The sequence below is a fragment of the Taudactylus pleione genome, unplaced genomic scaffold, assembly GCF_031769625.1.
Source record: "Taudactylus pleione unplaced genomic scaffold, aTauple2 ptg000075l, whole genome shotgun sequence".
Lineage (NCBI taxonomy): Eukaryota > Metazoa > Chordata > Amphibia > Anura > Myobatrachidae > Taudactylus > Taudactylus pleione.
In genome coordinates, this window is record NW_028284477.1 from 1,290,617 (window position 1) to 1,316,146 (window position 25,530).

At 43.8% G+C, this 25,530-nt stretch overlaps 1 protein-coding gene across 11 annotated transcripts in view; it reads right to left on the reverse strand.

Annotated features, from left to right (window-relative positions):
* GRIP1 (glutamate receptor interacting protein 1) overlaps nt 1-25,530 on the reverse strand; it is a 422,676-nt gene that overhangs the window by 277,413 nt on the left and 119,733 nt on the right. The window contains exon 1 of one of the 11 annotated variants that reach the window (XM_088467794.1): nt 2,305-2,635. The exons of the other annotated variants lie outside the window; for them this stretch is intronic. Coding sequence (XP_088323920.1) covers nt 2,305-2,359 — 55 coding nt within the window. The 5' untranslated portion in view covers nt 2,360-2,635. Of the gene's footprint in view, nt 1-2,304; nt 2,636-25,530 lie in introns of those variants that run through there. 11 annotated transcript variants of the gene reach the window in all.

Genomic DNA, 25,530 nt, shown 5'->3' on the forward strand with positions numbered 1-25,530 from the left:
GGCCCAGAGTTGGTCACTTACTATGCCACAGACCAGGGTGGGCAATCCACAGCAGCTGGAGGGCCTCTTACTGCTCTCCCCTGCCATAGACAGACTAAAGTCTATGCTTTTATGTACTTAGCACCGAGTCGTGACCACCAGATGCATTTATTGGTATCAGGCTGAAATGTTTAGCAGTAGTAGGCACTATGGGACAGTCTATAGGCCTAATTTGCTTACATCAAAAATATATTGTTTTTTTGGTTTAGAAAAACAAACCAGCTGGAACCCTTAAATAAGGAATGTACTATCCCTCACTAAAGGTGCGGTGGAAAAATAACACACTTTTGCATATATTTTTTTTTGCAGTTTCAGAAGTTAATATAATAAGTAATTAGTTTCAGAAATATCTCATTTTGTATTAGGTCATAATATACTGATATGTCTCTAAAGTTAATTTGACTGTCTGATGGGGTTGGGTACAGAATCACGACAATAATAATCCTCACAGATTGCTGTAAGTATTAAAACCTGTACCCTTCCCCACCCCTCCCGCAGCCTAACCCACCTGTCCTGCAGCCTAAGCCTAACCCTCCCGTCTTGCTGCCTAACCCTCCCCTTATGCCACCCCGTAACCATAATACTTACCTCTGCAATCTGTCGGGATTCTGACTACATCCCATCTGAAGAAGCTGTAATCCTTCACTAATGTTTTATATCAAACCGAAACTGAGTCATTTTGTTCTGTATGTTAGGAGGATGCCCACAGCCAAAATAAAAGACCTGAGCCTATATATTAAATCCACCAATTTATGATAATTTAAAATTACAAATTCTGTAAAATAATTTACATTAATGTCAATATTTATTAATCATAAGAAGCATTGTTACATTATTCATTTGAGCAGTGTTATGTATTGGCAGATTAGAGATTTATCTAACAGTTTACAAAACTAGAATACCCCCGTTTCTCACGAAACGTAGCGCTGGATACTAATAGAAATAACACAGTGCATTCATCTCGCTCAATCAATACCTCAATTCCATATAAGCAAAGTTCTCCAAAAACACTCAACACAGGAACAGGATCAGGGGCTATGATTTCTATGAAATATCATTGCACTGAACACACACAGTTAAAACACAACGGAATGCTGACAACTAGCTGCATTGTGACCAGCGGCTCTAGACTCAAACCATCTTATTAAAATATCATTATCAGGTCACTGCAGCGAGTCTGGATTGCAGCAGCTGCAATCAAAGGAACAGGCGAATAAATCCACATGTAAAATCGTGCATGGGTGGCTGTATCTGTTCGTATAAAGACTGCCAGCACATATGTATTACAAAAGCAAATAGAAAACCTTTAATGAATATTCTCTAATTTTAACCTCATCGCTGCTGCTAGTAGCAGGAAATCTTACCACTGGAGAAATTAATGCTTTCTGCACTAATGGACGTGCATTGCTTTTTAAATTACTCCACCACAAACATATTACAACACTCGGGTGCTTCAGTATTAACCTTGTCTTTATAATATTGTACATCTGCAAAGTTTTGGATGCTCTGAATACAGTCAGTACTGAATGAAGCTACACTGCTTTTTAAACACAAACCTGAATCATTTCTTATAGTATTCCTGCACAAGAGTTATTTCTTTAAATGGTAATTTAACTGGAGCCTTTCAAATCCATGGAAATAATGTGCTGGGGTTCTGCTGGGCAGTAATCACTTAAGCAAACGTATGGATTTATAAAGAGATCAGGAGGTCACAGGTTCATCATTTCCTAATCAGAGCTCCATATATCTGGAATGAGACACAGCTGCATTGCTGGTGCACTTGTTAACCATTCCTTACATAGCCCCAGCCATTAATCAAAAGACAGATCTGTGTATGTGTAGTGTACACATGACAAGGTTTTTATACATTAAGTTATTGTCACTGTCAGATTTGAAAACTTATGTTCAAGGAAGTTTCACTATTTTACTATCTGTGCATTAAGCTTTAGTTCAAGTCTAACGACATATTGGTGTCATTCTGTTGAGTCAATATGTCACCTGAAAAAGATGTCACTGATCATGTAAAACATAACTGTACCCTGGTAAAAAAAAAAAAAAAGCATCAGAGAAAAAACTGCAGAGAGAACAGAAAGGCCTTGGTGTGAATGGCTTACACGAGACCCATGCTTCGGATATTCCCTGCTCTTTGCTGCTTGACTATAAATTGTTAGGACAGGCATATTTGTAAGTCAAAAGCATGAGCCAGCGCATCTGAGCAGCCAGGGAGAGTCAGTGGCTGAAACAGCAGAAGAAAAAGCACCGTACCTTTAACCAGTCTTCGCAGAATTTGACAACGACATTTGAAAGAGACAGCTATCATTCTTCTCTGCTGTTTTCCAACGGTAATGCTCGTACACAGCCCAGCTCGGAGAGATGTAGCAGCAGAAGCACAAGCATACAAATTCCTTGCGCGTATAACAGGAGAAGGTAGTCCCAGAGGGGAGTGACACGGTTTGATTCCTCCTGGCTGATGCAGAGATCAGCTCTGTGTCATCTAATGACACTGTATCAGTCACACAGCTCCACGCTGCCACTTCAGCTAGGAACCTGCAGCAATGGATCAGATGCCTAACGGGCACGATTCCTCCCTTCGTACAAGCATTACATGGAGGCAGGTACGATGATGAGCAGGATGGAGCCAGCTCCTTCTCTCTGGGTTACTCCCATTCATGCTCTGTGTGCTGCTGTGTCTGACATGGGAGCTTAGACTGTAGAGGGCCGTGCATTCAAACATCTGCTGGAAAACAGCATCTTTCCCTCTCCATCCCATCAATGGGATGTTCCTATACTGGAAGCTTTAACTCCTGCAGTGCTGAAAGATTGTGGCATTCTTATTAACCCTTTCTTTAGTCATTGATCACACCTAATTTCACAAAATAGCTGCAATACAGTGAATTGTGCATCTTATTGTAGTGGTAATAGCTTGGGCTTTGAATAAATATCACCGTATTTTATTTGGAGTGGTAAAATTGGCAAAGAAATTTACCAATAACCATGATGCATTTGGCTTGGGAGGCCTTTACACACCAGTAAAATTAGAGGTGATTGCTTATAGTAATAAATTAAAAATAAATACAGTAAATATAATATGGTACACACAGAAAGAGTAACAACTTACATGTATGAGCTTCGTTTCATATGTGATTTGTTTCACAACACAATCTTCGTGTATTGATTTGACTGTGCTGTTGAGGACTCTGCACAATACACTATATAATTCTCAGTCTGTGGCTTCCTGCTTTCCTTCACTCCCCCCCAATCATGATACTGTCCCTGTTCACATGCGGGATGCGGTCAATACCTGAGCAAAGGGGATGCCGATCCTTAGAATACTGGGGCCGGAATCCCATTCTGGAAAGGTGCATCGTGGGTAACTTCGCTAATTTTTACTTGTACCCCATGGTGGTGCGCACTAACAGTAGCAATGTTGAGGGTATGGTATATGGTGGACGGATGTAGTCGGCATCCCGGCGTGTGTGATGCCGACAAGCGGCATCCTGACCGCAGGGAAATCATACCCAACCCATGTTAGTTGGCATCCCGGCGTGCGGGATGCCGACCATCTAAATACCGGCGCCAGAATCCCGACAGCATCAAAATCCCGGCTCCAGTATCCCGACCGCCAGGTACGTAGCGGGGTATGGGGGAGGGTTAGGCGTTAGGAGTGGAGGTTTAGGGGGGAGGTTTAGGCACCAGGGAGGGAGGGTTAGGAGAAGGGTTATGATACATACAGACACATGTCAGTATCCTAACCATGTCAGGATGCCGGCGTCTGGATCCCAAGCACCTGCATCCCATACCCAACCCTCACATGCAGACCTATTTTCACCATCACTTACAGGAGTGTACAGGACACTGCCTCCGACATTTAACTTCTGCAACTGAAACAATTCTTAAATAGCTACTGGCTTTTCTATCACAACTTTTTTCAAAACAATATACACACAGACAAAGAGGAAGTGAGGAATTAACAAAAATGGTGCCGAGATCCTAGCATGTGTCCCTTAAAAAACAGATATACAGAATGACAGCCAACATACAATACAGTACCAAACTAGTAAAGTCTTACTGTGGGGTCTACTTATTTATTTATTAATGACGATGGCCCTGCACAATATACGGATCTGCCTCGCTGTGAATTGCGGGACAGATCCATATCGACCATAGCAATTCAATATTGATCCGGTGCTCCACAACATTCCTATCACTGCTACTCTCATTGCTAATTAGTAGCAAAAAGTTTTACACTGCCGGGTTTGACCCACCAGTGTTAAGGCCCCCATACACGGTGCTATTCAAAGTTGGTAAAATGAGTTGTACGATTGCCCTTGAAATTCTTCCCTTGAAATTTTTCATAAGATGTAGTCAAATGGTGTACGATTGATCATTACAAGCATAGGATAAGATGCACAGAAGTGTATCACATTGTACTCAAAAGATCGTAGATCTCTCTGCAAAACGATCTGATCTGCGATCCAACCAGACGATGGCGGGGACGCGAATCGGGGTCGCAGAACACACAAAATACACCTATTTTCACTTGTTTGGTCTGTCCAACCTGTTGTAACTGGCTATATTGTGTAAAAAATCGTCCCGTGTATGGGGACCTTTACTGAACCTGAATGCACATGAAGAAGGCCGGATGAAACCAAAAGGATTCCTCTCTGGCTCTGGGAATTAATGCCATCTGAAGATAGCGCCAGATGCTGCAATCAGACTTTGAAAATGTTCAGTTTTTGGGGCTTGATGAAATTAGGTCCCTACTGTTTCTGCAAGTATAACGGATACATATCATGAACAAAACAGGAGATAAAACAAGAAAAGTGGTAATTGTGCACTTGCTCACACACATAATGACAAGCTACAAAGCTCTACAGCAGAAAAAAAAAAAACACATTGCGATCCTGCTGCGCTGACCAATAGTCTGGGGAGAAGATCACTATCTAATTTGACCACGTAGGTGGATACAACTACGCAGTTTAATCTAGCAGAAATGGCTGCCCATAGGGCCTGATTCAGAGATGTACGCTAATGCAGCCGCAAATTTGTACACAGCTGATGTGTAAAAATATGCAAATGTCGCAGACGCCGGGATTTGTATTGAGACGCCCATAGGCGGCATAGCAAATTCAAGCGGCTGTGTACAAAGACGCAGCATCGGTCACAGATCCTTCGATAATCCATCTTCTGAGTAACGCTATGGTCGCGCAGAATGGCCGCGTGTATGGAGATGCAGGAACCATTTTGGTGCTTATGGGATCACAGACGGTCGGGACACGCCTGCGTGTTTATCCACCACTCCTTCTTACCTCCTCCAAATGCTCGAGTGTCAATCACACTGCGAGTAAAAAGTCACTACAAGTGACGATGGTAATGTAATTTGACGCATGCACAGTGCGGATTATCGATAATTACTAAATTGCGTAAAAATCGGCATAGCGTATATCTCTGAATCAGGCACACAATTCTATAGTGATCATCTTCTGAACGGGTTTACTAATATGTATGGTAACCATTTTGATTTATATAGAATTAATATGGGACACTGTTCATTTTGGGGCGATACCTGGTCAATCTCCCAATTTACCCAATACTTAGCCAACATTAAACTACAGCTTCAATAGATCACAATGTGGCTCATTTTGCTGTACTCATCAACAGCCTCTGCTACACTGTACAATATGCTATATATAAACCGCTGCATATAAATAACACAGCAAGTAAAGCATTTCATTTAAAGCATTTTTAATTAAAAAACAAAAAACAAACATTAAAAATGCAAATTAATTCACAGCAATGTTCAAAATTATTGTGTCAGGTGATCAATCAAGTTTAAAACCCACTATAGGCATCACAGAAATCAAGGTATACCATTCCTAGTAGTGTGCGTGTATCTCAGTGTAGATAGAGTGAAGGATCCAACTGAATGGCTAGGTACCTTGGTCCTCAAATCTAACAGGCATATTTATCAATATTTTTACTAAAATGATCACATTCTTTTCACATTTTATTATCACTTAAATAAAGGGCTTTTGGAGCAGTTTTCATGAAAACTACTCGAAGTCCCTAAATTCACATTCTTTTAGTAAATCTGATACAGATCACATTTTCTATTACAAGTAGGGGAAATGTGGTCAGCTTAATAAAAGAAATTGTCAATATATACTGGGATGGAGCCCCGTGATAACGTTATCTGGAGATCGCATTATATTTTTGTCACCCTGTTTAGGGGAGTCATTTTTCGTAGAGCTAGAAATCTTACCCAACCCATGTTAGTTGGCATCCCGGCGAGCTTGTTTATCGACGATAAAATAAACATATATAAAAAGATATAGATACTGTGAGCTGATTACCTAAAAACCCCAAGGGATGTTTTAAATGTGGGAGAAATTCCTGCATCACATGTAGTTTTATATTACACAAGTTTATTTAATCAATTTTGGGAACAGTTTTCGACATTAAGAGAGTTTATTAACTGGCAATCATCCTATGTTTGTTATTTGATCAGGTGTATATGTGGTAAACTATGTTGGTAGAACGACTAGAAATTTGAATATTAGATTCTTGGAACATAGAAGGAATGTACAAAAGAACAACTGGTGACATACAGTATTGCTATTAATCATGAAGGGAGTGTGGAGGCTCCTAACATCCGGGGTATCGAACATATTGCTCCAACATTGAAAGGTGGAGATAGCCATATACCAAGCTGTGTAATACCTCTTTTCCACCAAAATCCCAGGTCCGACCTGGGTTTTTGGACATGGTTCCAACCCAGGTCAGACCCAATTTACACTGCACCTTCGGTCTGGGTTACTCCCAGGTAAGCCTTATTCACACTGAACTCAGGTCTGCCCTGCTAAACCTGTGAGGTCATAAAAAGTGGGAGGTGAATGCTCCACAACCACCAATCAGCTCATTTTAGGCATGACCCAGGTCAGATAACCCGGGTTGCACCGTTTACACTGCACCATTACCCAGGTCCATCCTGGGTCCAACCCTGGTAGCTACCTGGGTTGGATTGCCGGGTCACTTGACCCAGGTTATTTTTCAGGGACCCTTTTACACTGGGCTGCAACCTGGGTAAACCCAGCAAAAACCCAGGTTTTTGCTCTGGTGTAAAAGGGGTATAAGAGGGAAGCCTTCTGGATTTATCTCTGATTAATGTTATCACTAGTAGGAATATTTTTTAATTGGTTTGAATATTAATGTTTGAGAGAAAAAGATATCTTACATTCAAACCTTTGACCATGGTTGTTCAGTGGCGGTGCACTAATCCACTAGACCATAGAAAGGCATTTGAGATACAACCTTAAGAGCTATTAGTGCACTCTATATAATAGATGCATAGATTTATTCAAAATAACCAATTTTTCTAAGGGATATTGAAATTAATAAATAAAAAAGTGATTACAAAATATCTATATAATTGTCCATAGGAGAAAATGTAAAGAGGAAAATATGGGATTTGAACTGGAGGCCTGCACCTCTTTGTAGATAGAGCATTAGCCCGCTAGACCATATAAGGCTCTGCAGTTTCAGATGATAATTAGCTAATCTTGATATTAAAAGAAACACATCTATAAATATATACATACACCTTAGAAGTAATGTAATTCATTATTTATGATTTTTTGTATATACACTACGTAATATTTGTTTTTAATTATGTTGGAACTGTGAGGATATTTTCAGACACTATTCAATTGCAAGCAACCAATAAGAACTGAGTGTGTATATATATATATATATATATATATATATGGATGGGTGTCCCAGTTAAGGTATTATCCTTTCGTTATGTGATTGGACCCTGTCTGTTTAAATATGGACCAGGAGTGACGCCAATCATCCTCTGATGAAACAGTCACCGCACATTTGACGGAGAAACAAGTTAGGACGTGTAAAAATTGACCAGTGACATTTGCTGTGAACTATACTACTCATTACTGCACCTGAAATCAGAAATTTACTAACAGCAGAACCAACTGAGACTGTGCACCGCTGATGCAATTGCAATATGGATTACAGTAGATCCCTTTCTTTATTAAGGGTCCTGGACTACAAACTGGGACACACTTAGAGGATAGCCGGACGTGGAGTTTATTACGTCTGCTTTCAGCCGGGGACTTGAGTAAAGGACACCGACACCTGAGAATGCATTGACCAAGTGCCCTCTCTTTTTTGTCGTGTGCACCAGATTTATTAAACCCAGTCCCAGCATTGTTAATATTCATTAAACACTGTGGGGCCTATTCATCAACACTAAAATAACGTTTTTAAGGACATTTTCCTTAAATAACGTTATTTTGGTATTCATGAACAGACTTAACACAGGAGATATCACAGATATCTCCTTGCTAAGTTCCCCTGCGTTAATTTCCACACTCCCCATACATTAGTGGGGGGAGAAGGTGAGCGGAGGGGGGTGGGGGGGGATCGGGGGGGGTACGAAACTTAACGCATCTGTAGGCAGTGCTGTGCATGCCCTGGTTTTACAGATGTAACAGCGCATGCGCAGCACTGTTTCCAGATGCAATAAGGTAGTGTAGGCAGGGAAAAGTATCTATTTCCCGAAAAGCTGTCATCGCAAAAATGACAGCTTTTCGGAATTCGGCCATAAATCTTTATTAAAATGGTATTTCTATTTTTTTCACAAAATTCTGCAACTGTTTCGGCAGCTTATTCTTCAATGGGGGATGTGCAAGTGCTGGAACTTCAGCTGGGGTACCCAGAGGAGACAGAGACATTTACACAGTGAACAGTAAGTGTAGACAGTGTTATACAGCCTATTTGAATGGCTGCACATAGGGAAGTTACACCCCTGGGCAGCGTAAAAATATTATTTACACTATATACAAAATAAAAACACAAAGCAGTACACTGGGAATTACCGGTGAAGCTATGGCCAATCCACCCATTCCCTCAGCAGTGAGTGTACAGGGGGCCAACACCAGTGTAGTTACCCCCACAGCAGTGAGTGCTCAGGGAGCTGCCCCCAGTGTAGGTACCCACTCAGCAGTGAGTGCCAGGGTGCTAACCGCTTGGTAGCCCCTCAGCAGTTAGTGTCCAGTGCGCTGGCCCCAATGTAGGTATCTCTTCAGCAGTAAGTGCTGAAGGGGCTGGCCTCAGTGTAGGCATCACCTACAGTGAGTGCCCATGGGCTGAACGCAGTATAGGTACCCTCAGCAGTGAGTGACCATGGGGCTGCCCCCAGCTGCACTAACATGAGTCGCAACTTGTGCACGTTTGCAGACACTAAAGGAGTTGGTTTACCAGGAATAGAGGGCACCCAGCTCCAAAGGTGCCTCAAAGTTTGACCAAGTCCTGTAAGGGCAGAGAGGGGCACATACACTGCCAGCCTATACTCTACCATACTCCCAAGTCTGCCTGCCTATATACCCTGGCGTACTTCCAGGGGCCTGTAATATATAATGAAAGATGATGCAGCACCCACAGACAATCATGTGGGTAAACACCCAGCAGCAACCCAGACAGCAGCTCCCAGGTGCATGCACACCCCAGCGTAAGGAAATGCTTGGTGTTCACTGCTAGCTAACTCATGTCCGGTGATGAATCAGCAGATGGTCTCCAGGGATCTGCTGGCGGGGGAGCGACGGGTGAACACTTGCAAAGCGACCGGGAGGGGCAGCAGCATCTGCAAATCCCAGGATCTACAGAAAAGATCCACAGGCAGACAGGCAATTAGTGTGTGTGTGACCTTTGAGACGCTGCCTGTGTCGCTCACCTCACATCACTACTTTCCAGCACTTGATGCCACCAGCAGGGAGGGTGAGTAGTGGCTGGTTCCTGGGGATGGGTCAACCACCATGAACAAATCATGTCGGCTTCATCCATTAATATGCCAGCAAACTCTCATTGGGTTGATCGGGTCGGGTCACATATTTAAAAAAAATAAATAGAAAAATGAATTGCTAATAGCTATTTGCAGCTCAATTCAGCATTTTTGAGAACTATAAAATCTCAGGACAGTCAATTGAGATGCTAATGACAGAGACTCCATGGAAGGAACCTCTCCTTACCTTACAGTACCTGGGGAACCACTACAAAAGAGCAGGTGATGACCGAACATGGCATTTCCTTTTATCATTTTCTAGTCTGCAAGCTCTTTTCCTTTTCCATAAACATGCACAGCATCACAAGAAATAACAGATATAATGTACCCAAAACACTGATCCGACAAATACAGTTATAAAACAAAGAAAACAAATCAATGTATGATATGAAGTGTTGCTTGTGGAATTTGTACAAAAATATAACAACCCAAAACATAGTAATGAACCTGTCTACACTTTTCATTCATCCAAATAAACCATTCAGTAAAGCAGTAGACCCAATAACCCTCTGCAATAATGTGCCCAGACCAATTCTAGTTACAGACCTATGCTCTGCATCTGCTCCAATACTGATGGGTTTTACAAGGCAAGTAAGGCTGTCATTCTGATATATGATTGTGTTTCTTATTTTACTACATCGTCTTTTAAACTCTTTCCTCCCTTATGCTCCGGTTTATCACTGCAGTACTTGTTACAGGCAGAGAAGCAGAGTGGAGGAGGGAGAGAGAAAAGTTCATCATTGGAGTCTCTCAGAAACTGCTATACCTGGAAAGGAGGCATCACTGCACTCTGGGTGCTTCTTTATAATTACCACATCATTCACCCCAAACAGTAGGGGCACTAAATTAACAAGGCCAGTATATCCGGCGTGGTGGTTCACAATCTGGTAGGAAATAAATATATAAAAATTAGTACACTTGTGGCATTATTTTCCATATGAGAGACAACGACTCATTGTGTTATGTTGTTTTATTCCAGATAGAACCCTGGTTTGTTATAATGAGTGGGTTACCAGGGATTTTACACTCTTGGAGGCAGCGGATTTACACTAAATAGGGTGGAACTCAAAGACTATTATACCATGTGGGTGCCGTTCTGTCCAGCATAGTAATGTGGTCATAATGGGTATCAGTGGATGTCACCGTGAGTGGCTTAAAATCACTACCCACACATATGTCCCTCTCCTCTATGGACATTAATGGGTCGCTATACTGTAACTAGGGAAAAACATCAGTTCCCAGGGGAGAGGCGCTATTTCACCACTTTGCTGTATATATGAAGTGTTACAGTATTAATCTTTCCCCCATAGATTTCTTTGGAAATGCTGGCCTCGGTCAATGTGCTATCCGGCAAAAATCTAAGTTTAGGCAGTGATGGTTTTACCCGGAACCAGTGAGACCAGAACGACTTCACTGGATCCCTGCCGGGTTAAATTCCTATGCATATGTTACATTACTCACGTATAGGGAAATATTCAATTAGCCGATATAAGCCGTTTTCGGAGAAAAAGTTTCGCCTATGATGTCATTTCGCCAGGCGAAAACTTATCCCCGTATGTTATTCCAAAGACTTTTCGCCTACGCGGAAAGTCAATGCATTGGTATAGGCGAAAAAGATTCGCCTATGAAACCAAGTGGAAAAAAGTGCAGAATTGTGGTTTTGGGGTGCAAAGGTGGGGAAACCACCCTGCACCCATGGGACAGGCCCCCAAAGGTTAACTGCGTAAAAAAAAAATCCTAAAAAAAATTGAAGCACACCCCAAAAAATCACTTGGAAAAGTACAAAGTTGGGGTACAAACTTAAAAACTAGCAAAATAAGCTTTTGGGGGGTCTGCAAGTATGGGGGAGTTGTTTTTTGTTTGTAGGCGTTTGCTGAAGGTGCGTTTTTGATGTTTTTTTTAAAACTTCACTTTTGCGATTTGTAACCATGCTTGCACCCATTTTCATGTACCCCAAATTTGCAGGGGCTAGTATTTTCTCCAAAAGAACCTGCTAAATGCTATTCTTCACCACTTGTGCAGAGACACTAATTAGCAGCTATTGAGAGCATTTAAGTACCCCAAATAGCTTCAATAGGGCTATTCGGGGGCATCTACATTGATCCCCAATGTTGGTGCATATTTTGGGGGGTGTCAGGATGATTTACCCACATCTGAATATGCCCCATAGTGTACAACTTCCTACATTTCAGCTCCCATGACCACATCAAGAGGACATTAGAGTACAACTGCAGAAGAAACAGCTGGGCACACAGCTTTAGTTATGAGCCGCAAGGTCCTCTCCTGCGGTTTTTGTCTATTTATATAAACTACATTTTTTTTTTCTTTATACATTTAATGAGCACTCAGGTGAGAATAATTAATTACACACCTGAAAAACTTGTGTGTGCAGTGAATTGAATAGGTTCTCCTATTTTCCCATGCAAATCTTTCATTCTCATGCCCCGATTTTTCACAGTGCATCATGATGATGTAGTGGTTAACACTGATGGCCCTAAGTTCTGGGATGAAGGCTCCTCTTCAACTATGGCAGGCCTGGCCAACATGTGCTTCTCCAGCTGTTGTGAAACAACAAGTTCCAGCATGCCCTGCAACAGTTTTAGCATACCCTAATAGCAAAACTGTAACAATGCATGGTGGGACTTGTAGTTTCACAACAGCTGGAGAGACACAGGTTGGCCAGGCCTGAACTATGACCTTACTGTTATGATACCTGATAAACTCCTGCATTGTCAAAACCTAAACAAAGTGCCCTTTCCCAATAACAACCCCCTTTCCCGCAGCACACACTTGTTTGTAGGTACTCAGCTGCCGTCTGGACTTCGCACTTAAAGTAATCGCAGTGCAGGAAGCACAGGTATCAAAACATTGACATTGGAATGTGACACTCTTAGACAGGGTTCGACAAAACCCGGGGGACAGGTCACCATGGCGACCAGATTTGGCTGCCTGGCGACCAGATTTGCAGCAACCCCCTGCCGCCGCTGGTGTAGTGCAGACCGTGAGCGCAGTCCACACTACACAGTTTACAAACACACAAGGCGGCTGTGTGTTTGTTATAGCAGCCAATGAGAGACAAACTCTCATTGGCTGCTGCGTTCACGGAGTGAGCTCTGCCTTCCAGCTCCCCCCACAGCAGGTGATGGGAGAGACGCATGACGTCTCTCCCATAGTGTGGGGTTTTTGTGTGTGTGTGTGTAAGGGGCACTGCATGGGGGGGGGGTGACCACTACTGGGGGCACTGTGTGAGGGGGGCTCTACTGGGGCACTGTACGGGGGACTACTACTGGGGCCACTGCATAGGGGGGACACTACTGAGGGCACTGTATATGGGGACCACTACTGGGGGCAATGCATAGGTGGGGTAGCCGCTACTGGGGGCACTGTATGGGGGTGGCCGCTACTGGGGCACTGTATAAGGGGGGGCCGCTACTTGGGGCAATGCATAGTGGGGACCACTACTGGCGGCACTGTTAATGGGGCACACTACTGGTGGGGTTTACCTAGGGTACCCAGTTAGTGGAGTGGTCATGGTGGTTGGTTTCCTGGGAAATAGGTGCTCAGCACTGCTTCCCCAGGGGAAGGGGGAGTCTGGCTCCTACATTTTCATCCTGGCTCCTAGATTTTAGAAACATTTGTCAAGCCCGGCTCTAAGAACTCATATAGGGAACTACTCCTAGATTCTCTGGAGGTCTCCCATCCAGGAATAAACCCAAGCCCTTACTGCTTAGCTTCCCACCCTATACAGAAGAAGTCTGTCTAAAGCTAATTGATGTAGCAATACAAATGGCACTCCTAAAGACTGATTACCTGAATATTCTCCTACAGTTGACTTTACTGCAAGCTAGTAACAAACAAGGATTACATTTAACTATTTAAGCACCTAACAAAAGGGTATGCAGTTATATTTTCACTACATAATATATTAGTAATATATCCATTCTTAAGCAATAGTAATAATTCCAGAATGATAATTCAATAAACATGAGTAATTTCTTTAGATATACAGCAAACTGCAGGATGACATTTCAAAACACATGGACTATCCAGAGTAGTATATTAGCCAGGTGTACATCTGCTAGCTATAATATGTAATATAATGTATCCAGGATACTTTGCAAGTTGTCTAAGAAGGATTGCTGGTTTCTTCATCTGCTAACAGCTATAACCAGGGACCTGACAAGACAAGACATGGAATCCTGTGGGAGACACAGCCAGAACAGAACCCCACACAGGCCCAAGAGCCAGCACCTGATTAAAACTGCTGGCAAACCAACCACAGACTACCAGGCCAACACCCAGGGTGACATCATCATAGCAGGTGAACAAGTCTGAACTATTCCAATGATTCAGTGTAGACTCAACCAGCCGAGTACAGATATAACACTTATGTCACAAGCGTGGAATTTAGGAGCTGTGTTCCCGGACTGGGCCTTGGATCTATATTACTTGGCGCAGACGCTCGCTGGAGGAGACTTGGCTTAATGAAGTTTCTCCGCATGAGAGGGTGCAGCGAACTGACAGGAGTTTGAGGAATGCGGCAGTAACGTGGTAGCTAGGAAGCTACGTGGAGCGGCTGGATAGCCGTGGGTAGATGTTGGTAGCTGAGTGGCTACGTGGGGCGGCTGGATAGCCGAGGGTAGACGTTGGTAGCTGAGTGGCTACGTGGAGCGACTGGATAGCCGAGGGTAGACGTTGGTAGCTGAGTGGCTACGTGGAGCGGCTGGATAGCCATGGGTAGACGTTGGTAGCTGAGTGGCTACGTGGAGCGGCTGGATAGCCGTGGGTAGACGTTGGTAGCTGAGTGGCTACGTGGAGCGGCTGGATAGCCGTGGGTAGACGTTGGTAGCTGAGTGGCTACGTGGAGCGGCTGGATAGCCGTGGGTAGACGTTGGTAGCTGAGTGGCTACGTGGAGCGGCTGGATAGCCGTGGGAAGACATTGGTAGCTGAGTGGCTACGTGGAGCGGCTGGATAGCCGTGGGTAGACGTTGGTAGCTGAGTGGCTACGTGGAGCGGCTGGATAGCCGTGGGTATACGTTGGTAGCTGGGTGGCTACATGGAGCGGCTGGATAGCCGTGGGTAGACGTTGGTAGCTGGGTGGCTACGTGGAGCGGCTGGATAGCCGTGGGTAGACGTTGGTAGCTGAGTGGCTAGTGGAGCAACTGGATAGCTGAGGGTAGACGTTGGTAGCTGAGTGGCTATGTGGAGCGGCTGGATAGCTGAGGGTAGACGTTGGTAGCTGAGTGGCTACGTGGAGCGGCTGGAGCGCAGTGGGAAGGCTTGCTTAGTTAAACTAAGAAACTAGTTGCACTGGCAACTTGTGTGAGCATTGGGGATCCTTTTGTAGTGGACACTGGGAGCTGACAGGCTGAGAGAGAAGGAGAAGGCTCCTCATTGGTGGTAGTGGGGTCACATGGGCAATCCAAAATGGCCGCGCCCATGGACCGGAGGACAGTGCTTCCTGGAGGTAGTCAGCGGAAACCAGCGGTCAGCAGGAGCCGGCGTGGGAGCAGCACAGCAGCGGGACCCTCCAGAGGACAACAGCGGAGACTGCCTTGAGAGATGAGGAAGGAGGCAACTAAGCATTGCTGAGCAACCCTCACCTACATGGCCCTGTAACAGTCACACCCCCATACCCAATATAGTTCGATCCCTGGATATGACTTGCATATCACCCCCATTGCATATCTATGTTTTAAAATATCCCTCCTCACTAATCTGGGCAAAGTGTAGCTCTTAGAGGCAAATCCCTATTAACTGATGCTAAATAATGGTGCATACTCTTGTAGCACAGGGTAAGGCGGTCCTATTCCTCTTCCATAGAGCTTATTGTAAGACTTCTGAGATCTATTGGAAAATGATGCACAGACTACTCCCTGTAGTGTAGCCACACAGCAGAACTGGCTCGCATACTTTCACAATAGGGGTAATCCCCAGATTTTGCCACATAGAAGGGGCAGATTAGAAAAAGGGGACATTGTATAAAATTGCGCTTTCCTTTAAGGCTGTTCACACTGCACACTAGCTGGAAATCATGAATTAGTAGCAATATTCCAAACACATCAACACCTAGTGTAGTCTCTACCCATTCCCATTAGTCTAGTATAGAAATTCAATTAGATATGTGAGGACATTACACAAAACCAGTATGTGAAGAAAAAGTGCTAAGCGCCTGTTCTATTGCTGGAATAAAAGCAGGGGCATAACCTGGCATTTCTGGGCCCTATAACAAAATGTTGTACAGCCCAAGGATGACAACACACATGGGGTTTGGACAGGTGGATGCTCACTCCCCCCCCCCCCCCTCAGCTACAGGCTCATAATAACAGCACCCCCTGCTACTGGCAGCTTTGATTATCATTAGCAGCATGTTTTAGGTTTAATAGAGGAGCTAAAATAAGCAGCTCTGTTCTACAGTGGAAAAATGCAAATTAACTACACTACACACACAGTAGTTAATTAACATGTCTTTTGCAAAGAAAATGAAATAATTTATGATAGAATATGCATTTGTAAGACACATAGAAGTACCATCTATCTGCCTCTAAATGATACAAAATCAGTGATGCACACTGGCAGCCTATAGTGAATGGCTGGTAGAGCCTACCACACTAGACTCATCATACTGTATATAAGCTTTAATATGACTATAATACAACACATTTTTTAATGGATTAAAATGGAGCCCACTTTGTGCCTTTAATTTATTCACTAATAACTTGCCTACCAGCATTTCTCAAAATGATGATATCTGCTTCCCTCAAGGGAGCGAGACATGAAATGATTGCAGAGAGGCTGAGCATGGCCAGGCAGGTGATCACAATCTCAGGATACACGGGCTTCAGCACTTCCAGTATTGGTAAGGAATCCCAGAGACACCTTCTGCTTGTATACCAACAAAATGAAATCACTTGTAGATTTAATAGTATATAGGGGCTTGTTTATACAATGATTTAATTTAATGTAGATTACAAGTGGTGCTGCCTAAATGAGTTGTTAAACTCACAGCATGAGCTAATGATCGGTCACAACATAATGTGCCTTAAAATCTAAGGAGCTGTGTTTGTTTATGAAGCAGGGTCTGCATTTACTTTGCTTTTGACCAACGTAATTCAAATAATATTTGGCCCAAAAATAAGATTGGAGGGAGATATTAGAAAACTACCATTTTGGACCTGGGTCAAGGTATCAGCCACCCCACCGGCTGCCCTTACACTTACTCAGACTGGATCTCTTTAGTTGCTTTCCCCAGCAGTTGGACGCTCCTACGTCAGGTCTGTCTGAGGACATGTGATCGTGTATTATTATTATATAGATAATCTGACTTGGAATATACTGTAGGCACGGGTGGATGAAAATATTTGAAAACTTCAAACAATACGTTTGCCCTACTCACTCACACTGTGGTACCTCATTTGGCTATTCACAATATTGGGGTAAATGTATGAAGCACTTAATAGAATGGAGAAGTGTGCCAGTGGAGAAGTTACCCATGGCAACCAATCAGCTTTGAGGTTGCATTTATCAAGTACATTCTATAAGAAAAATAGGTATGAGCTGATTGGTTGCCATGGGTAACTTCTCTACTCTTTTCACTGCTTCATACATTTAACCCAGTGTGTGGTTAAGACTTCTCGTTATTATAATCTGTTATTTATTTGGCACCACTAAAGCTGGGTACACACTCTACGATATATCGTTCTGACACGGATCGGAATGATATATCATACACATATACACAAGGTATAGTGAATACGCCCAATCCATCGTTAATGACGGTGGTTCATCGAATCGTCCCTCCAGCTGTTATGCACAGCAGAAGGGATGATGTAATGAATGATGTTGTGCTATTATATGCAGTATGTAACGAAACAACGCACAGTTGTACACCGGATTGTACAGTGTGTACAGCGCATGCAATGTATCGGTACGCTGGATCGCACCATCATATGGTGTATACCCAGCTTAATTGTCTGTAGTGCCTTACAAGGAAAATTACAATGACACGAACAATACTATATAAATAGATTCAAACAGACAGCACAAGGGGAAAGTCAAACAGTGAGATGTTAACACAGGTACAAATACCACAAACTAGTAAAACATAATAATGAACATGACGACACTTTTGAAAGCAAATAAGGAATTTAACCATGCCTATGTATACACCACAAGCAAGAGGGATCACATATAATGAGAGAAAGAAAGATCGGAGGATGTAAGAGGACATGGTTTACAAATATACAGTATTTTAAAGGCTTTAACATTATATAGGTTGAGCAGTTAGTAACATTAGGTACGTAGGCCATTCTAACATTCTTTACGGTCTACTATAGTCATACTAGCCAACTCTCCCAGAAGGTCCAGGAGAAACCCAAATTGGTGGGGCTTCTCCAGGACTTCCGACAGAGCATTCTTCCGCTGTCACCCACTTCCTGACTGAACTGGGTGGCCCGAAGGTTGGATGACGTGATTCACATTGGATCGCTTCACCCTAGCTCTACCTGCATTGTAAAATAATAGCTCAAATGGTGGGTTTGAACTAGGGATGTGCAGGCTCGGATAGGTTCGAGTTTGCACGTTGAGTTCGGATTTTTCCCTCCAAAAAAACGGAACTCAGAAAGAGGCAAAACGTCATCTTACATGGGCGAACACCATCATTCCTGGACTTTTGTCCAGGAATGATGATGTTCGTCCATGTAAGATGACGTTTTGCCTCTTTCTGAGTTCCGTTTTTTTGGAGGGAAAAATCCGAACTCAACGTGCAAACTCGAACCTATCCGAGCCTGCACATCCCTAGTTTGAACAGCTGGGGTGGGGCTATGATGATGTGTAGCACCGCCCCACCATAAAATACTGCAATTTGCTAATTTCTACAGTGGGGGCAGGGCCATGACAAGCATGCAGCACCCAGCCACCTGCCCATCAGATTGGGGTGCCGCTTTCCCAACCTGGACTCTCCCTCAGGGCCGACATTAGGAAGTCATGAACCATGATAGTAGTAGGACTAAACTTATATTCTGTTCCAGGAAAGAAAGAAAAAAACTTTTTAATTTCAGTATAATTAGATCAAAATTAGTAATGCAGTAAATTAAATTTTTCTAATTTTTTGACAATGTAAGCCGTTACTTCTTTTTAGGTGTCATTTTCCAAAATCTTTTAATTATCAATAGATCAAGTGTATGAATTCTTGGGAATATAAACCTAATGTCAGGTATGAAAATCCTGGCCAGGAAATAAAACATGCGGAAGTACAGGCCTGGAATAAAGGGCTTGGCCTTAAGCCTTATTTTCTGTGTGCCCTAACCCATGATGCAAAGTACTGCAGATTGGCCTCATCCACCACTATTATCAGAGTTGATTTGTTCTTAAAACCAAACAAGGACTTTTTAATGTTGATTACTAAGTAGGCTATGTCCCACAGGTGAATCAACAGGTCTTGCATGCTGGCTTCTACAGTGCACCTAGGTGATGGTCAGACAACTGTCGCTGTCATGGAGCATATTACTCCTGTCCTAATAAACATCTGAACAATCCAAATTATATATTGATCATGATCAGTGGTGCAGATGGGCTCACACACATTGATTTACAGGTAATTCGGTCCACTCAATTTTGTTGTGATGTAGTTTTATCTCTCCTTCTCCCAGATCACCACTTGCTGATATACAATAAAATGTTACTTGTTTTTCGTTTAAATATTTAAAATCAGTTTTTCGTTTAAATATTTAAAATTTGTTTTTCCTATGGTCAACAAGTATCCCCAGACATTTCTTCCTATACCCACCAACTACAATCCTAGCACACCAAACAGATGTTTTGCCTTCCAAAGATATCCTGCATGCTACAGTATATACACTATTGGATGACATCGATCCACTTTAAATTTCTTACAATTAAAATTATTTTTTTCCTTCAAAAGTTACAATTGTTCCCACTAAAGAAACAAAAAAACTTTTGCTGCCTTCCATTTTTGTCATTCAATAAAGATTAACACTGCTGCCCTCACAGACAAAGCCCAATTTGTACAGCAACTGACATATTATCCTCCTTTATTTATATGACGCCACAAGGGTTCCGCAGCACCTTACAAGGTACATAAACAAGTGAGCTAACAAGAAACCAGTGACTTACAGTACAATACAATGCAGGACAAGGACATGGTTTATACACATTGCTGCATTAGCGATCATAATACTCAACAAGCTGTAGGGCGTAAGCAACCAAGTGTTACGTGCCCTTGTGGGGGAGTAGATGATAGTACAAGTAAGGGAAGGAGAAGCACATGAGGGAAGAGGGCCCTGCTCGTGAGAGCTTACATTCTACATGTTATAGGATTTCAGTCTCTCTGAAATTTCCATGGACTCCCTATAACAATATATCTTTATCTGACTGTGTGCCGATAGTTTAAGTACCTACTATATTTTATTTTCAATGGCCAGCCACATAGCCATAATTCTAATTCTCATTCCTTACAGTTTATCAATTTCATCAGACATAGTTTCATCTTACATACACAAGCCACTTAATCTAAATCAGGGGTAGCCAACCCTGGTCCTCGAAAGCTACCAACAGTGCATGTTTTCCAGGTCTCCTCACAGAATCACAAGTGTAATAATTAGCTCCACCTGTGGATCATTTCAAATGTGTTAGTGAGTAATGAACACACCTGTGCACCAGCTAGGTGGTCTGGAAAACGTGAACTGTTAGTAGCTCTTGAGGACCGAGGTTGGCTACCCCTGATCTAAATAAACCCTCCCTTGATCCACCATCTTTGGTGAGCATCTTCTCCTTTGCATCAACACTACTTGAGCATGAACTCTATATATAGTACATGCTTAACTCATAACAACTGCATTTCTTACCTGCTTGGCTCCTACAATCAGGTTTTGCAAATCACTGAAATCACCATCAACAATTTAACTGCCATTATTCTTTACCAATTCTGAAGGATACATAATTTCCAAAATGATCACCACCTTCTCATCTAGTCGGTACTCCTTTGGTCTAACAGACACTTCCCTACCTTCTATCTCATCTAACTCTTAGTTCAGCTAAAGTTCTATAGGGAGGTGTATTATTACAGCACATATCATGCCGATAAACCAGCACTTGCTTTGCTGTTAATCGAGATGATGTAGGAAGCAATAGCACCAACATGTTTTAATATATTAGCTGCCAGAGTAGGTGAGGGAACCATGCACACGTGGGGAAGTCTGTAGCTGCTAGCAGGACTGGTAAGTAACACAGAGCGCCATTCCAAGATGGAGCTATGTGTTGGGGACAAGCGACGAAAAACTCAGCTTTTTGCTGCTTAGTAAGACACAAATAGTTATTTGCCGATACAGCACTTACACAAGCTGAAGACAACGCTGGAGAAAACTGATTTTTCCATGGTCAGCCCTTCACTACATTTTAGAGAAGCAGTAAAAACCTTTTTTTTTCTGCCTGAATAAGGGGTAATCACCGCTTAATACATGTACCCCATGGTCTCCTGTGAAAGCTCTACAGCTTCTTCTTTAAGTTTGGGTGTCCAACAAGAGGATGATTCTAGGATAGGCAGACGTGGTCATGGTCAAAGTTGCACCAGTTCCATTTTTAAGGTTTTGGGAGGGCAGTCTACCTGTGGTCACACTCTTCATAGTTAGAGATAGATTAGGGATCATGCCTGCCATCTCAGTTTGTGTTTTAAAGGTGAAGCCATGCAATATGCAGCTGCAGTGTTACTCAGCATATCTAGCTCACACCATTCACCAATCAGAGGAGTAGGAGGTCTACACACCGACTAGTGAAATTCTGAAGCTAGCTACAAATAAAGTGCAGGATGTGGTCACATCCTGTGCAGTGCAGTGCAATGCAAGAGAGTAGGGAACATAAGGAAGGTTAAGTCATTTAATTGGGTCACCCCCTCCTCAAATATCTGGCGTATGATTTTTATAAAAAATAAAGAACTCTAGATCCACCCATGGTGCCTACGGGATTAGAGGTGGGTTACCCCCTGTTTTAAACAATCTACAATTTTTACCATAACAAATTTAACAGCAGTTCTTTATTTACTATATTTATACTGGTAACATTCAACTTTACCCCTACCAGTACCCGCTAATACACCCATTATGTCCTCTCTTTACATTAAAATTACCTCTCTCAGATTCTTATCTAGCCACTAATATTCGTCCATTTCTGTTCATGCTCATCACTCCTGCAGCACAATTCTAGTGACTTGGTGCAAGGTTTACTTTTGTTCTTGTGGAAATAACAACACTTATGTAAAGAACTGTAAGGCTTACTTGGCCTAAAGACCACCTTAGTGCCATCTTTCTGGGACATCAAAGGTTTAAAACAAATGTTTACTTAGGATGAATGTTGTATGTTTTAAAAGTGCTGAATGGTAACTAATTCATTAAAGTCTGTATGAGACAGATAAGAAAGGTGTACAATGCTTTGTATTAGAAGATTTATACACTTGATAATCTATTGTATGAATTCTGTTGAAATATATAGATTATTTTTTACGAATTCAGGATATGTTTATCACCAGTTCATACATTCGCTTTATACATCCAGGTAGCCCCTGTCGGAGGTACCCCTATTTAACAAGCATCACAATCCTTGTTCTGTTATCGCTCCCACATGATGGCAATAACATAAGAAAATCACTAAAACATGCATTATACTTTGACTCAAATTTCTTTCACTGTTCAATGGTTCTTACAGTTTTCTTCTTTTATTTCTAAACTATTTTAAAAAAATTAAACAAACTCTCGTTCACCAAGCAGACATAAGTGTGGTCTCAGTTTCAATGCACGTTTACGAAACAGCTAGCCAGATCAGACATGCATATATTCAATGAGACTAGCCTGGCAAAGTGGCAAGGCCAATATTACAGAGCAAGCTATCCATCAACTGCCCCGGCAATATTAGGCCATACTGATAAATTGCTTCAATCTTCTTGCATCGCATTTTGGTAAATTTGGCAGCATTGCATCCCCCATAGAAACCTATGGGGGAAGCGGCTGTCAGCGGGAATGGAGGGATCGCAGCAGGTTATCGGAGATATCTGCTACGGTCCCTCCTTCATATGTCTGGGGGAACTTAATATTTGCAGTCAACCCCCGAAAACGGGTGTTTTCGGGGATTAAGCCGTAAAATATGAGATATGGTAAGAACTTACCCTTGTTATCTCTATTTCTACGAAGTCCATAGGGTTCCACAGGATACCTTGGGGTATAGGTGTGACGTCAGTCGCAGGGCACCAAAGAGTTAAGCTTTCAGCCTCCCAGGATGCACTAGGTCCCCCTCCTATACCCCGCCCCCGGGCCAAGGCACCTCAGTTAGTTACCAAGCCATAGGCCGGAGGAGGAGAAGGAAGAGAGAGAACAAAGATCTGGACACATACAAGAATCACATTCTCACCAGAGGGAGACGGAAAACCGGTGACCAGAGCAAAGCCCATCTGCAGCACAGGTGCGACAGGGCGGGAGTCCTGTGGAACCCTATGGACTTCGTAGAAATAGAGATAACAAGGGTAAGTTCTTACCATATCTCATATTTTCTACTTCAGGGTCCATAGGGTATCCACAGGATACCTTGGGGATGTCCCAAAGCAGTATCCTTTAAGGGTGGGGACGCTCCTGTGCAGAAAGGAGAATCCGCCGCCCGAAGGAAGCATCCTGAGAGGCGAAGGTGTCAAACCTGTAATACCTCACGAAGGTATGGACAGAAGACCACGTAGCAGCCTTGCAGATCTGAACTGCCGAGGCACCACGTCGAGCTGCCCACGAAGGACCCACAGACCTAGTGGAATGAGCCTTCAGAGAAGGAGGGACCGGTAGGCCTTCATGAAGATAAGCTTCAGAAATAGCCATACGGATCCAGGCTGCCAAAGTTTGCTTTGAAGCAGGCCAACCCTTTTTACGGAAGCCAAAGAGGACAAACAAAGCGTCCGACTTCCTAAACGAAGAAGTGCGGTCAACATAAGTCCTTAAGGCCCGCACAACATCCAAAGAGGCCTCACCCACGGAAAGACCCGGTGAGTTAAAGGCCGGAACAACTATTTCCTCGTTAATATGAAACTGGGAAACAACTTTGGGAAGAAACTCGGGCCGAGTGCGGAGCACTGCCCTGTTCCCATAAAAAACCAAGAAAGGGGGTCTACAAGAAAGAGCCCCTAACTCAGAAACACGTCTGGCCGAAGCAATGGCCAGAAGGAAAACAGTCTTAGCTGTTAGCCATTTAAGATCCACTGAGCCCAGTGGTTCAAACGGCGGTCCTTGGAGAGCCCTCAGGACCACAGCCAAATCCCAAGGCGCCACAGGTGGAACAAAGGGCGGCTGAATGCGGAGAACACCCTGCATAAAGGTGCGCACATCCGGGATTGTAGCAATCCTACGGTGAAACCAGACAGATAGGGCCGAAACCTGTACCTTCAAAGAAGCAAGGCGAAGCCCATGATCTAGTCCCGCTTGCAGGAAGGCGAGAATCCGAGACAGACGAAACTCCCGCGGTGCATAACCTCTCGGTCGACACCACTGGAAGAACGTATGCCACACTCGATGGTATATCCTCGCGGAAGACGGTTTCCGAGCTCGCAACATGGTACGCACCACAGAGCTGGAAAACCCCCGGGACCTCAGCATGGCCGTCTCAACAGCCACGCCGTCAAAGACAGCCGAGTCAGGTCCGGGTGAAGGCAAGGACCCTGAGACAGAAGGTCCGGTCGTAGCGGCAACCGCAGAGGAATGTCCACGGACAGACCCTGAAGGTCTGAGAACCAGTGCCGTCTGGGCCACGCGGGAGCTATCAACAGGAGCGTCCCTCCTTCCTGTTTGAATTTCCGGATTACCCGTGGAAGAAGGGAGACCGGAGGGAACAGGTATGCGAACCGGAACGTCCACCGGACGGACAGAGCATCCACCAGAGACGCCCCTTCGTCTCTTGTGCGAGACCCGTACACCGGCAACTTGTTGTTGTGCCGGGACGCCATGAGGTCGATTTCTGGAAGACCCCACCTGTCCACCAGTAGTTGAAAAACGTCCGGGTGCAGGGACCATTCCCCCGGATGAACGTCCTGGCGACTTAGAAAGTCCGCCTCCCAATTGAGCACTCCCGGGATGAAGACCGCTGATATGGCCGGAAGATTGCGCTCCGCCCAAACCAGGATCCGAGAGACCTCTACGAGAGCCGCCCGACTGCGAGTTCCTCCTTGCCTGTTTATGTAGGCCACGGTGGTAGCGTTGTCCGACTGGACCTGCACCGGGCGACCCTGGAGAAACCGCTGTGCCTGCTGGAGAGCATTGAAGACCGCACGGAGTTCCAAGATATTTATTGGAAGCTCCGCTTCTGTCGGCGTCCACCTGCCCTGGAACAAGTGTGGACCCGAAACTGCTCCCCAGCCCCGAAGACTGGCGTCCGTTGTCAACAGGACCCAATTTGGAACCCAGAACGGACGTCCCTTGTTGAGGTGGGTCGTCTGTAACCACCACGTAAGGGACAGGCGAACCTCCTGGGTGAGCACAATCGTCTGGGACTTCAGAGACTGAGTCAGCCCGTTCCACTTGGACAGGATCAGGTGCTGCAGAGGTCTGGAGTGAAACTGGGCGTATTCCACCATGTCGAACACCGACACCATGGA